Genomic DNA, 15,413 nt, shown 5'->3' with positions numbered 1-15,413 from the left:
CTGGAAGACCCCGATTAGACTGCAAGAGAAAGCCTGGGGACTGGTAACACTTTTGCCGCCTATGAGCCACCACTTATCAGCTGGCAGGTTCTCTGTGCCTTCACCAGCCACTGTTTGCCTGGACCCTGCCCGCCAGCACCTGGCTGGCTTGGGTATGTTGGATCCACTTGAGCACTGCACTCTGTCAGACTCCCAGGGAAACAGAAAAACCATCGCCGGCCACCAGTCATGCTGCAAAGATGACAAAGCGGCCCCTCGCCCAGCCTCCGAGTGCAGCCCTCTTCCCCAAGCACAGCCCACGAGGTCCCGCGTCCCAGCCCGAGAGCCCTCCTCACCCGCCTGTTGTCAGCGGGGCTGTGGTAGAACTGGGCGATCACCGCCTCGCTGCTGTTTCCCGCACCGAAGTTCAGCTTCTCAGAGATTTTCTGAAATGATTTCCCGTAGTCGTAAGACACGTACACCTGGGATGGGGAAGAGGGGAGGGAAAAAGAGTTGGTGAGAAACGTGGCGGAAAGAGCCGTCACTCTCAAACATCCTGCCTCGGTCGTGATCGTGTGCCAGCTCCTGCCTGTGGTCTCCCCGTGGTTCCTGGTGTGACAAGATAACCCACAAAGGAGAAGCGGGGCGCCTGCCTGTCCCTGGCCCTGGGGCGGACAGCCTGGGAGCGGGCAGCCCCTGCTCTGGGGAGACAGAGTCCCTGGAGAGGAAGCCAGGCGAGTGGAAACAGGGTAACCGGCTCCACAGGCCGAGTTCCTTGTTTAACAAACTGCATCCAGAGGCAGACAGGAAGCGGTGGGCTGTGGGGAAGGACGGAGAAGGTGCTTTGCCATCTGTGGAAATGTCCCCAAAAGGTCACCTAATGCCTCATCCCTCCGCTGGGAGGGCTGTTCCTACAACATCCGAGACGACAGAAAATCCTCATGGGTCTCCGCAGAGGCGCCCGCCCGAGGGGAAATGCAGAGCGCTGGGAGGTCAAGCTGCCGAGGTGAGCCCACAGAGCAGAGCCCCCTGGCCACAGCGGCCCAGCCGCAGCGATAAGCCCCAGGAGGGCTGCTCCCTGAGTGCCTAGAGGCGGGTCCTACCCCAGCACCTTCCCATAGGAGCTCAGGCCACAACCCTGTGTGGCAAGTGCAACTGTGAAATCACCTCCAGGGCCGACAGCAGGCTGAGCAGGTCAGTCACCTGCGGAAATAACACAGGTAAAGCCGACTGGTGGCAGCCATTACACCTCAGGTCAGGATGGCAGGTGCACTGTCCGACATCCTATACCTAGACTTCACTACCCGTGCAACGTGACATACTGAACATAACCAGTGGGTCAAAAGCAAGCCTGACAGTTCACTTCAAGAGGCCTGGTGCATGAATTCATGCACAGGTGGAGTCCCTCAGCCTGGCAGCGACTGGGGCCAATCGGGGCCGGCCAGGGGGAGAGACCGCGGATGTTGGCCAGCTGCGGGAGGTTGGCTGTGGGAGTGCAGTGACCACCAGGGGGCAGCTCCTGCATTGAGCATCTGCCCCCTGGTGGTCAGTGCACATCATAGCTACTGGCCAGTCAGCCAGTCGTCTAGTCATAACGGTCGTTTAGGCTTTTATATATATAGACTAGAGGCCTGGTGCACAAAAATTTGTGCACTCAGGGGGGAGGGGGGGTCCCTCAGCCCGGCCTGTGCCCTCTCACAGTCTGGGACCCCTTGGGAGATAACGACCTGCTGGCTTAGGCCTGCTCCCGGGTGGCAGAGGGCAGGCCCAATCCCTGGGTGCAACCCCTGGTCGGGCTAAGAGCAGGGCCGACTGGGGAGTTGGGGCGCCGCCCCGTCATGCACAGAGCAGGGTGGATCGGGAGGTTGCGCTGCCACCCTCAGTCACGCTCAGGGTAGGGCCAATTGGGGGGTTGGGGCACCGCCCCGTCACACTCAAGGCAGGGTCGATGGGGAAGTTGCGGTGCCACCCCCTGTCACGCACAGAGCAGGGCCCATCAGGGGGTTGGGGCGCTGCCCCCTGTCATTCACAGAGCAGGGCCCATCAGGGGGTTTGGGGCTCCATACCCTGTCACGAACAGAGTAGGGTCGATCAGGGGGTTGGGGTGCTGCCCCCTGTCACGCACAGAGCAGGGCCCATCAGGGGGTTGGGGAGCTCCCCCCGTCACTCACAGAGTAGGGCCGATAGGGGAGTTGGGGCCCCGCCCCTGTCACACACAGAGCAGGGCCGATCAGGGGGTTGGGGCGCCACACCCAGTCACACTCAGGGCAGGGCAGATGGGGAGGTTATGGCTCTACCCCGTCACACACAGAGCAGGGCCCGTGGGGGGGCGGGGTTGGGGCGCCTTCCCCTGTCACGAACAGAGCAGGGCGGATAGGGAGGTTGTGGCCCCGCCCTCTGTCACACACAGAGCCGCAGGGCGATCAGGGGGTTTGGGCGCTGCCCCCTGTCATGCTGATCCCGGTGCCAGGAAGCCTCACAGCTCCGCTGATCCCGGTGCTGGGAGGCATATTACCCTTTTACTACATAGGATAGAGGCCTGGTGCACGGGTGGGGGCCGGCTGGTTTGCCCTGAAGGGTGTCCTGGATCAGGGTCGGGGTCCCCACTGGGGTGCCTGGCCAGCCTGGGTGAGGGGATGATGGCTGTTTGCAGCTGGTCACACCCCCTTCAGGGTGGGCGTCCCCACTGGGGTGCCTGGCCAGTCTGGGTGAGGGGCTGAGGGCTGCTTTCAGGCTGGCGGGTGACTGAAGCTCCCAACTGCTCTTTTTTTTCTTTTTTTTTTTTTTCTTTTATTCTGGGCCAGCTTTAGCTCTGAGGCTAGCTCTTAGGCCTCTGCTGCTGAAAGCAGGTATCTGGTTTGTTTGGGTTCTATAATCGAAACACTGTTTCAACTCCAGCTCTGAGATCCTGGCTGGATGAAAGCAGGTTTCTGGGGTTTTGTTTAGCTTCTATATTTGTAACAATGTTTCAAACTGCAAGCTCAGAGGCCGGCAGTGGCAGGCGGGGAACGTTGGTTTCCTCCGTCAGTGAAGCAAGCAAGCCTCATGTTCACTTCAAGCTGCCTGGCTGCCGGCCGCCATCTTGGCTGGCAGTTAATTTGCATATCGCCCTGATTAGCCAATGGGAAGGGTAGCGGATGTACGGCTAATTACCATGTTTCTCTTTTATTAGATAGGATGATATTAACAATCAGTTAGTTAGAACTGGGTAAGTATTAAAGACAAAGGACACGTTCACCCACTGAGTTCCTGGTTTAACAGCAAACCTTCCGATGCCAGCCCCAGGTCCATGCCCTTTCTATTCTGAATGTGCACACGCTGGCCATCCCAACGCTCACAGCTCCCTTCCCCGGGACGCGGCCGGGCCTCCCACCCAGGCTCCTCCAGAGGACACATGAATGTCACTAATTTGACACCAGCAGCTCCTGCCTGAGCCATGGTTTATTTTTGCTTTAACTTTTCCTGTCAGAACATGTTTCATCTGCCAATTCCTAAAGCAGCTGTGCACATGCCGCCCTTATTCCCTGTCCGGAGCGTTAGATTCCCTTCCTGTTACTCGTGGGCACCCTTCATTCCAGACAGTGTGTCACTTCAATGTCCAGTGCTTCCTCCCAGATACACTCCAGTATCCAGACAGAGGAAGAACTGGGATCGGGACTGGCAACACCAAGGTGACCAACCACCCTGGTTCCTCTGGGACGGAGGGTGGTCCCAAATGGGGACTCACAGTGCCGAAAACCAGGCCAGCTGGTCACCCGTAGCAACATTACATCCGCCCTGACCGGTTTGGCTCAGTGGATAGAGCATCGGCCTGCGGACTGAAGGGTCCCGGGTTCGATTCTGGTCAAGGGCAGGTACCTTGGTTGTGGGCACATCCCCAGTAGGGAGTGTGCAGGAGGCAGCTGGTCGATGTTTCTCTCTCATCGATGTTTCTAACTCTCTATCCCTCTCCCTTCCTCTCTGTAAAAAAATCAATAAAACATATATATATATAAAAACAAAACAACAACAAAAAAAAACACATTACATCCTCACATGCCAAGTATCAATTCTCATTAGCCCCAGACCTCCCAGACACACAAAGGAACCTCATGTGAGTCACTGACTATCTCTATCTCCTGTTTGTCCAGCAAAACCATAAAACAACCATGAAGGTCTTTACCTGTCTCACAAAAAAATATTACCTAGGCAAAAAATTTTTGATTGCATAAAAACTCTAAGGCCGAAACCGGTTTGGCTCAGTGGATAGAGCGTCGGCCTGTGGACTGAAGGGTCCCAGGTTCGATTCCAGTCAAGGGCATGTACCTTGGTTGCGGGCATATCCCCAGTGGGAGATGTGCAGGAGGCAGCTGATCGATGTTTCTCTCTCATCGATGTTTCTAACTCTCTATCCCTCTCCCTTCCTCTCTGTAAAAAATCAATAAAATATATTTTTAAAAAAAAACACTCTAAGAAAGCCCTGGCTGGTGTGCTCAGTGGTTAGAGCGTGAGCCCTCACACCTAGGGGTCTCAGGTTTAATTCCTGTCAAGAGCATATATCTGGGTTGCAGGTTCGATCCCAGCCCTGGTCCAGGTGTGTGCAGGAGGCAACCAATAGATGTGTCTCTCTCACATAGATGTTTCTCTCTCTCTCTCTCTCTCTCTCTCTCTCTCTAAAAATCAATGGGAAAAATATCCTAAGATGAGGATTAACAACAAAACATCTCTAAGGAGGACTTTCTCAGCACAGCAGGGCACAGAGCCACGTCCTGCGCTCGGAGGTTGTGTCTGTGGCAGAGACTATGCTGACCCCCAGAGGTGTCCACAGATCCCCACGGGCCAGCGGGCCTCCGCACACCGTGACTGGGCCTCACACCGGCCGCATTTGTAAACAGGCTACAGTGATGGCCCTACGAGGCTCGCCTGCTGCGGGCCACCGCACCCAGAGTGGCTGTCGGTCCAGGCGCTCACTGGCCCCTGCTCCGCACCCCCCACGGATACAGCTGTGCCTCGGTCCAGCCCTGTCTCTCCCTCCCTGCCCGCAGGTTCCCTGATTCCACTGGAAACAGCTCCTGGGGCTGCCCCCACCCCCTACCCAAGAGCACATCCAACTCCGAGAGTGGACACACGAGGGACCTCCCAGAATCAAGTCTAGACTCAGGAATGGTGACTGTGTGCTTAGGCTGACGTGACATGCTGGCTATTCCCCAGGAGGCGTCCTCTGGCCAGAGCGCCCAGTGACCAGAGTGCCTGTCCCCCACACTGCCCCCCACACCAGAGTGCCTGTCCCCCTGCGAGGGGGAGTCTGGAGCAGAGGCCACAGCCTGAAGGACCAGGGCCAGCCGGCCATCATGCATTTTACTTGGCTTACAGGTTGTATGCAAGAACTACACAATAGCTGCCAACTATAAGAATCAGCAGTTTTCATATAAAAATCCGGATCTCTGAACTTCTTTCGAAACTTCGGAAGATCTGACAACACTGGGCCCTGCTCCTGCTTCCCACTTGGCACCCAGAGCGAGTCACGCCTGGGCAGTCTCTGCTCCAGCTCACAAAGTCCTTCCACTGCCCAGTGTCCTGGGCACCGAGGCTGTGCCAGTCACCACGCTTGACGAGGTTCCAGGGAACATTTCCTGAACCTGCATCTCCACTGAGAGTGGACAAATGACATACTGCCCAGAGGGCCATGTACGGCAAGAAAAATGGGAGAGACCATGATTCTTTTTTTTTTTTTTAAATATATTTCTTTATTGATTTCAGAGAGGAAGGGAGAGGGAGAGAGAGCTAGAAACATCAATGAATGAGAGAGAATCATTGATTGGCTGCCTCCTGCACGCCCCCCACTGGGGGTGGAGCCCGCAACCTTGGCCAGAATCGAACCTGGGGCCCTTTAGTCCGCAGGCCAACACTCTATCCACTGAGCCAAACCGGCTAGGGCGAGGCCATGATTCTTGGTGGAGGAAAGAATGCCATCAGCGTGGAGACAGGGCCTCTCACAGGCCTTCGCGTATGTGGCACTTGCCTCGGGTCGTCAAAGCACCTAACTGCTAAGCACTGTATAAGGCAACTGTGGGAATTAAGAACATGAGCGATTCACCCTGGCCGGTTTGGCTCCGTGGAAAGAGCATCGGCCCTTGGACTGAAGGGTCCCAGGTTCAATTCTGGTCAAGGGCACGTGTGTTGGCTGCAGGCTTAATCCCTGGCCCTGGTCGGGGCGTGTGGAAGACAACCAATCAATGTGTCTCTCTCACATCGATGGTTCTCTCTCTCCGGCTCTCCCCCTCCCTTCCAATCTCTCTAAAAATCAATGGGAAAATACCCTCATGTGAGGATTAACAGAAGTAAAAGTTTTTTAAAAATAAAAATTTAAAAAAGAATATGAGCGAATCTGATTCAACAGTGCACCCAACTGTAGGTGTTGGGAGAATGGACAGAAGGGCCATGAGCTCTCCCCGGGCTGTGAGCAGACCCACACTCTGCCCGGAAGGCACTCCCGCACTGTGAACAGACACAACCACCAGACCGCCCCCTGTCACCTCGCAAAAGTAATCACATATCACATGATCCGTTGGCAATGACTGCATGGCCCAGTGGTCAACAAATAAGGGGCATTTATTATTTTCTGGATTCTCTTCTCTGGATGTAACTCATGCTGTCCGTTCTCCAATGACCCGCTGTTTTCTGGAATGAGAACCCTGGCAGATCACAAAGGGACATGCTGGCGGCACAGAGGAAAAGGGTCCCGAGAAACACGGAGACTTACGTCGCTGCTCCGGGGGCGGGCCACGGCCAGGCTGTCTCGGGCCAAGGCCACGATCACGTTGCTCTTCTCTCCGGCCCAGTGCACCACCATCTGGTTGTGGGAATCATTCAGACTAACCTAGGAGACAAAACCAACACAGAAATTAGGGCCCTGACGCCCTCCCGTCACTCAGAAACGACTACCATCCTTAGATCTGGAGCACTGGGCGGGGGGTGGGGTGGCCTATTTCCCCGCCACACACACACACACACACACAGATTCCACCAGCATCAACTTCCCCCAGAAACTCCAGTCCTCTGCTCTTCGTAACATAACACAACTGCAAAGGGTCTCGGGCTCTCACTGATTTGTGAAACCCATCTGGTTCCTCTCATCCTTTCTCCACACATGTGACATGCGCTCCAACACAGCAGAACCTCTTCCCGTCCAGAAAGAGCACGGCCAGAAAGGCCGCGCTCTCCAACCTTCGTTGGAATGAGGGCGAAAGAGAAAATGGTCAAAACAGCAGTTTTATTCAGAGAGGTTTAGTGTCCCCAATGAGGAACAGGACTTCAAAGAAATGACCTTTGGATTTTTGCTATAGTCATTCCCATGCTTCCAAATTTTGTAAACCAGTAAAATGAAAGTAAATTAGAAAGGCCAATAGGAGGTTGATGGCCACTCCTTTTATGCCAGGTAAGAACAGAGACAGCTTCTGTGCCAGAGCGTGACTCATCTGCTGTTTCCCTGCTTCCTGAGGACACAGCAGGCTGGGTGGGGTGGAACCCAGCGGTAGCAGTGGGTGTGAACCTAGCAGTGGGTGTGAACCTGGCAGTGGGTGTGAACCTGGCAGTGGGTGTGAACTGGCAGTGGATGTGAACCTGGCAGTGGGGTATGAACCTGGCAGTGGGTGTGAACCTGGCAGTGGGGTATGAACCGGCAGTGGGTGTGAATCTAGCAGTGGGGTGTGAATCTGGCAGTGGGTGTGAACCGTCAGTAGGGTGTGAAATCTGCGCTGGGGTGTGAACTAGCTGTGGCCATTGGGTGTAAACCCACAATGGGGTGTGAACCCAAGATTGAGCTTCAGCCTTGGAACATGAGGAAAGGTATCAGATGTCTCTGCTCGCATTCAGTCCTGCTTTCTTCTATCCCAAAGCTTCTTTCAGGGCCCTGGCATCCCAGAGGGGCAGCACCCGAGGTAGGGGCCACGTCTATGAGTAGAGAGCCTCTGCTAACCAGTGCCCTTGCTGTTCAGGTCTCATAACTGGGAGGGAGGCTGGCACCTGAGCTCCTGGGAGTCATCAGGTAGGTTCCTAACCCGCCCCCCAACCATGCGTGTGCCCTCTGTAATCACCGTCACTCTTAAACAAAGGACACTGTAACCCCGAAACCTGAGGAAACATACACTCCCAGAATAAAGAACACTTCCTTTAGTTTCTGTTATGGAAAACTAACCTCATTACTGTTTTTGTTTTTTTAAATCTTTACTGTTGAAAGTATTGCATAGGTCCTCCTTTTCCCCCATTAACCTCTTCCAGTGCTCCTCTCCTCTCCCCTCCCAGCCCCTCAACACCCCTTTTCTGTGTCCACAGGTTATGCATAGATGCATACAAGTTCATTGGTTGATTGCTTCCCACCCAGCCTCCCTGCCTTCCCTCTGAGGTTCAACATTCTGTTCATGCTTCTGTGATTCTGGGTCTATTCTTATATATATATATACTAGGGGCCCGGTGCACGAAATTCGTGCACTGTGTGTGTGTGTGGGGGGGAGGGGAGTGTCCCTCAGCCCAGCCTGCCCCCTCTCACATACTGGGAGCCCTCAGGCATTGACCCCCATCACCCTCCAATCGCAGGATCGGCCCCTTGCCCAGGCCTGACGCCTCTGGCTGAGGCGTCCGGCCCTGGCAGCGGGGACACACAGCTGCAGCGGCCCCGCGATCGTGGGCTTCGCTTTAGGCTCAGGCAAGGGACCCCTAGCTCCTGGGACTGCCAGCTTCGACTGTGCCCAGCTCCCATCGCTGGCTCCACCCCTACTTCCTGCTATCACTGGCCAGGGCGGAAAAGGCACCTGATTCTCCGATCATGGCTGGGGGGAGGGCAAAGGCGGCCTTAGGGCCGCCTTTGCCCTGCCCCCCAGCTCTTAGCTCCCCCCTGGGTTTCTGATCACTGTCAGTGGCAGGGGGCTTCTTCCTGCTTTTCCTTTCGCTTCCCTGCATTGTGCCTACATATGGAAATTAACCGCCATCTTGTTGGCAGTTAATTTGCATATAGCCCTGATTAGCCAATGAAAAGGGTAGCTCGTACGCCAATTACCATTTTTCTCTTTTATTAGTGTTGATATACTAGGGGCCCGGTGCACAAAATTCGTGCACTGGGTGTGTGTGGGGGGGCAGGGGGAGTGTCCCTCAGCCCAGCCTGCCCCCTCTCACATACTGGGAGCCCTCAGGCGTTGACCCCCTTCACCCTCCAATCGCAGGATCGGCCCCTTGCCCAGGCCTGACGCCTCCGCCAGAGGTGTCAGGCTTGGACAGGGGACCCCCATCTCCCCCCGATCACTGGCTCTGACCCCCGCCCAGGCCTGAGGCCTCGGGCCAAGGAATCATGCCTGGACAGGGGACCCCCATCTCCCTCTGATCGCTTGCTCCACCCCCCGCCCAAGCCTGATGCCTCTGACCCAGGCTTCAGGCCTGGGCAAGGGGACCATCATATCCCCCCAATCCCCGGCTCTGCCCCCCACCCAGGCCTGATGCCTCTGGCCCAGGCATCAGGCCTGGGCAGGGGACCCCCAGCCCCCCGCCCAGGCCTGATGCCTCGGCCAGAGGAGTTGACCCTCATCAACCTCCGATCACCAATCACCCGATTGGCCCCTTGACCAGGCCTGAGGCCTCCGGCAGAGGTGTCAGGCCTGGGCAGGGGACCCCCAGCTCCCCGCGGTTGCAGGCTCCACCCCTGCCCAGGCCTAACGCCTCTGGCCGAGGCGTCCGGCCCGGGCAGCGGGGACCCGCAGCGGCAGCAGCACCGCGATCTCCCGCTCTGCTCCTGCCCAGGCCTAACGCCTCTGGCCTAGGCGTCCGGCCCGGGCAGCGGGGACCCACAGTGGCAGCGGGGGGGCGCCGCGATCGCGTGGGCTCCGCCCCTGCCCCTGCAGGACGCCTCTGGCTGAGGCGTCCGGCTCGGGCAGCGGGGACCCGCAGCTGCGGCCGCCCCGCGATTGTGGGCTCCACTTTAGGCCCAGGCAAGGGATCCCTAGCTCCCGGGACTGCCAGCTTCAACCGTGCCCAGCTCCCATCGCTGGCTCTACCCCTATTTCCTGCTATCACTGGCCAGGGCGGCAAAGGCACCTGATTCTCCGATCATGGCTGGGGGGCAGGGCAAAGGTGGCCCCAGGGCGGCCTTTGCCCAGCCCCCCAGCTCTTAGCTCCCCCCTGGGTTTCCGATCACTGTCAGTGGCAGGGGGCTTCTTCCTGCTTTCCCTTTCGCCTCCCTGCATTGTGCCTACATATGCAAATTAGCCGCCATCTTTGTTGGCAGTTAACTGCCAACTTTGTTGGCAGTTAATTTGCATATAGCCCTGATTAGCCAATGAAAAGGGTAGCGCCATACACCAATTACCATTTTTCTCTTTTATTAGTGTAGACTAGAGGCCCAGTGCACGAATTTGTGCACGAGTGCGATCCAGCCAGCCTGCCCCAATCGGGGCGGATCGGGGCTGGGCCTGTCAAGAGAAGGAGACAGTGGGAGGTTGGCCGGCTGGCCTCACCCCCAAATGGGGTAGGGGGGGCCAATCAGGGGCAAGCAGCATGGAGGAGGGTCCATGGGTGGTTGGCTGGCCAGCCCTGCCCCTGATCAGAGTAGGGGGGCCTATTGGGGGCAGAACTGCTGGGGGAAGGGGCTACAGACCAATCGGGGTGGTGGGGGCCCATTGGGGGTGGGACTGGCTGGGGAGAGGGGCTTCAGGTGCTTGGCCAGCCGGCCCTGCCCCTGATCGGGGTGGGGGGCCGATCTGGAGTGGAGATTGGGGGGGGCTGCAGGAGGTTGACCGGCTGGCACCGCCACCTATTGGGGTAGGGGGTGGCAATCAGGGGTGAGGCTGGCTGGGTGGTGAGGCTGCGGGCCCATCGGGGTGGTAGGGGCCCATCAGGGGGAGGGGCTGCAGGAGGTTGGACAGCCAGCCCCGCCCCCTGATCGGGCCAGTTTGCTGGCCGCATTGGGTGTCATAGAGACCGGTTTTTCTGGTCGTCACGGCATTATGCTTGCTGGCTTTTTTTATACCCATATACATATATGTATATATACACACACACACACACACAGACACGTATATGTATATGTATATGTATATGTATATGTATATGTATATGTACACTAGTAACCCTGTGCACGAATCCGTGCACCAGTAGCTCTCTGCAGGGCCTGGCCACTCAGCACCCACTGCCCAGAGGCTCTGCACGGCCCAGAGCCCATCTGCAGCCAGGCACAAAATGCTTGCAAGCATTACCCTCCCCCCTGCCCCAGCCGCTCCGTGCCCACTGCCTAGAGGCCCTCCGCGGCCTGGGGTGGAACGCTTGCCTCATCACCGTGGCAATGAAGCAAGCATTCCGCCAGGCCGCTCATGCTGCCCGCTCTCAGCGGCCGCCACCCCCCACCCCGGCACTGGGGCTGAAAGGACTGGGTGCCACCATCTTTGTGATGGAGTGACAGTTAATTTGCATATTAACATTTTATTAGATAGGGTATATATATTTTTTTATTATTGATTTCAGAGATGAAGGGAGAGGGACAGAGAGACAGAAACATCAATGATGAGAGAGAATCACTGATCAGCCACCTTCTCCACATCCCCCACTGAGGATTAAGCCCACAACCTGGGCATGTGCCCTTGACCAGAATCAAACCCAGGACTTTTCAGTCCACAGGCCAACACTCTACCCCAGGGGTCCTCAAACTACGGCCCGCGGGCCACATGCAAATACAAATATTGTATTTGTTTCCGTTTTGTTTACTTCAAAATAAGATATGTGCAGTGTGCATAGGAATTTGTTCATAGTTTTTTTTTAAACTATAGTCCGGCCCTCCAATGGTCTGAGGGACAGTGAACTGGCCCCCTGTTTAAAAAGTTTGAGGACCCCGTGCTCTATCCACTGAGCAACACCAGCTAGAGTCCGGGGTCTATTTTTCTTTTGAAGGATAATAATATGAATATTTAATGACAAAGAAATAAATACCAATTAGTTAGACCTTCACAATATTCTTCCTACATAATGAACATTAAGATAGTATGTTTAAAAGATAGTTAAATTATTGGCTTTATAATATTTTGATATTTGAAGTAGGAAAAAGAGGAACTTAGCCAACAAATCTTTTCATGTCGTATGTATTTAACATTTCTTTCTTTTATTCAATTACCTCTAATTTTCTGCAGAGTCACAATAAGCTAAACTATATTAAGAAAAACACACCTGATTTGGTTTCAATTTAAGTAGCAAAAATTCACATTCCCTAAATCGACTTTGGATTGTTAATTTGACCGTGTGAGTCTGCCTAATGAACCCTCCCTTCTGTATATCTTCTGTACAGAATCCGGATGACCAGATACTGCCGACGTCTTCATGGATATCCTTGACATAGACCACAACCAGAAATTAGACTTTGAAGAATTCTTTCTGATGGTATTCAAGTTGGCTGAAGCCTACTATTGCCCTAAATGAGACGGATTTCCAAGCATCAGACCAAAGCAGAAAAAGAAGGGACACCTAAAGAAACACGGAGAACATGACAAAAAGGAAAATTGGAGGAAGACAAGGAGGAGGAAGAGAGAGGAAAAGTCCAGGCGTTCAGAGAGTGACGGGAGGGGAAAAGCAAGAGCCAAGGGCCCAAGAGGAAGAGGGAAAGGCCTGGGTCTAGCTCTGAAAGAAAAAGGAAAAAGGTGCTACATCTACTTGCAGACCTAGAGACACGTATGGGGGAAAATCACAACAAAAGGGGAAGAGAGAAAAGTAGGTCAAATTCTACTGAAGTAGAAGGAAGCAGGCGACAGTCAAGTGTTAGCCCAATCAGGGGAAACAGAGGCAAAGACGATGAAATTAGTTCTGAAAACACAGGGTCATGGTGTGCAAACTTGAAAAAAACAACAGTGACTCATATGCACATGAAAAAAGATACCGGAAAAAGGACAATTGACGGGGAAAAAAACAAAAATACTTATAATTTCAGCGTTAAATCCAACAGAGGAAAGTTGAACAATAGAGAGATATACAGGTCAGAACAACAAAAAGTCACAAAAGAAGTATGAAATGACACCACTAATGACAAAACAGCCAGAAACCTAGGGTCCAGCACTAATCAGAACAGTGATAGCGAAGGACACTCGGAAGATCCAGAGACATAATCAGGGCCTGCGTCAGGAGACCACCATGGGGCTGCCCATGGCCAGTCAGGAGCTAGCTCAGGACAACCTGGGTCCCCTCGAGGGCAGACGGCCCGCATGGGCCATCTGAGTCTGTCCGTGGACATTCAGACTCAAGTGGGACAGAAGACAGGGGCCTGGCGTGGGCGGATCAGACAGCTCTAGATGATTGGGCTCTCCTCCGGCAGAGACATCCTCTCGAAGACACCACATGTCATCCCAGGGGCAGTCAGGGTCGAGCTCAAGAGGAAGACAAGCATCCGGAATGAGCAGTCACCTGACAGCCCAGCACTTGGGCACTGGACATGGACCATCTTCCGGATCCAGGACAACCGGACATGGGGGGTCCAGTTGCCTGAGTCCATTCATTGTCTTCACTAGCTGAGTTTAGACAGAGACCCCCCAAAAGCTAGTAACCTTTGAAGTTCTAGCAAAGGTCAGAACTGTGCACCACCCAGTTAATTTAGGTAATAATAGTTGAAGCATCCCCACCTTAGTTCACTTAATTCCTTAGATACTTATGTAGATCCTTGTTGATTATTGTTAATCAGATACTCTGCCTACTCCCGGAAATCTATTGATGAGCTAATCAGATACTTTGTCTATTCCTGGAAATTGTTTGCTGATCTGTGTGTCATTGAAACCTCCTTACCCTAAGGGCTACTCCAGATCAATAAAAGATTGGAGCAGCCTGAGCATGGGAGGAAGTCCTTGGGGACTTGCCGCCTGGTCCCCCAATATTGCAAAATTATCTCGTGTCTTTTTCTCTCATTTGTTGTGCGGCTCCTCTTTCAGATACCGAACCCTACTCCACGCAGAACATGGAGGGAGTCTTACTCGACATCCAGTAGCAGTCAGGCCAGCGACAGCAAAGGACAGTCTGAAGATTCAGGTAGACTATAGTCCACCTCCCGTCGGGGCCCTGACATAGAGGGGGGCCTTGGCACCGCAGGTCTTGGCGCTAGGCCTCCAAAGGCCTGAGTGGTGGGTGCTCTCAGCAGCCGCTTGGGAGCTCGGCACCGTGGAGGGCGTGTCTTGATGGGATAAGGCCCAGAGCTCTCCTCTCTACCCTGTGCCCCTCTCAGTCGATTTTTTGATCATCAGTTTATTTGCTTCATTTGATCCCACATATGAGTGAGATCATGTAATACTTGTCTTCTCTGACTGGCCTATTTCACTCTGCGTAATACTCTCCAGGTCCCTCCTTGCTGTGGGAATGGTAAGAGTTCTTTCTTTTTTACAGCAGCGTAGTATTCCATTGGGTAGATGTACCACAGTTTTCTAATCCATTCATCTGCTGATGGGCATTTAGGCTGTTTCCAAATCTTAGCTATTGTAAATTGTGCTGCTATGAACATAGGGGTGCATATATCCTTTCTGATTGGTGTTTCTGATTTCTTGGGATATATTCCTAGAAGTGGAATATCACTGGGTCAAATGGGAGTTCCATTTTTAGTTTTTTGAGTTAACTCCATACTGTTCTCCACAGTGGCTGCACCAGTCTGCATTCCCACCAGCAGTGCACGAGGGTTCCTTTTCCTCCACATCTTTGCCAGCACTTGTTGGTTTATTGGTGGATGGTAGCCTTCTGACAGGTGTGAGGTGTGATATCTCAATGTCGTTTTGATTTGCATCTCTCAGATGATTAGTGACTTGGAGCATTTTTCCAGTTGTCTCTTGGTCCTCTTTCCTATCTCGCTGCCGTTTTAGAACACCCAAGTGCACTGCGTTTCGCCCTCTGGGTGAAGAACACACTGATCGCCAGACTAACGGAAATCCGGAGAGCTGCTGTCAACATTCAAAATCAGGACAAAAGCCCAGAAACAGGAGCTGGGCTCCCCTCCTGAGCAAGCCGGGGAGAGGACGATCCTGGTCTCTGCGACCTCTCACCTCAGGCCGGGGCAGGAGGAAGTCCAGCTCTGGGCTCCCAGCAGCCTCTGCCCCTCAGGCCTGCACATCGCCCCCCCCCTGCCCGGACTGCTGCCCAACGCAGCCCCTGCGGACCTGCCTTCGGAGAGGCTTCCCATCAAAGCTCCAACGAAACCCTCCCGCCCAGGGCCTTGCCCCCACTCCTCGCCCTCCACCCCCTCCGCCCCCGCCACCCCCTCCACCCCTAGCCGGCTTCCCCACCCACTTCAGGGGAAGCTCTGACACCCCAGGTGGGAGAGAGCGCCTGCGCCAGCTCATGGAGGCGGCTCACCCTAACTCTGCTCTGGGTCCTAAGCACCTGCATCCAAACTCTTGGAAAATATACGAAATGGGGCCTTTTTTAAAGAAAATGACCTGAGATGTTTTTAGGAAAGTATG

At 54.5% G+C, this 15,413-nt stretch overlaps 1 protein-coding gene across 1 annotated transcript in view; it reads right to left on the bottom strand.

The window, feature by feature from the left end:
* The window catches only part of SORL1 (sortilin related receptor 1), a 146,088-nt gene that overhangs the window by 116,511 nt on the left and 14,164 nt on the right, over window positions 1–15,413 (bottom strand). The window contains exons 2-3 of the mRNA XM_059676766.1: window positions 6,722–6,838; window positions 336–461 (exon numbers count right to left, since the gene is read on the bottom strand). Of these exons, the coding sequence (XP_059532749.1) occupies window positions 336–461; window positions 6,722–6,838 (243 nt within the window). The remainder of the gene's footprint in view (window positions 1–335; window positions 462–6,721; window positions 6,839–15,413) is intronic.

Source organism: Myotis daubentonii, chromosome 19, assembly GCF_963259705.1.
Source record: "Myotis daubentonii chromosome 19, mMyoDau2.1, whole genome shotgun sequence".
Taxonomy (NCBI): Eukaryota; Metazoa; Chordata; class Mammalia; order Chiroptera; family Vespertilionidae; genus Myotis; species Myotis daubentonii.
This window is presented reverse-complemented; position numbering and strand designations above follow the sequence as displayed.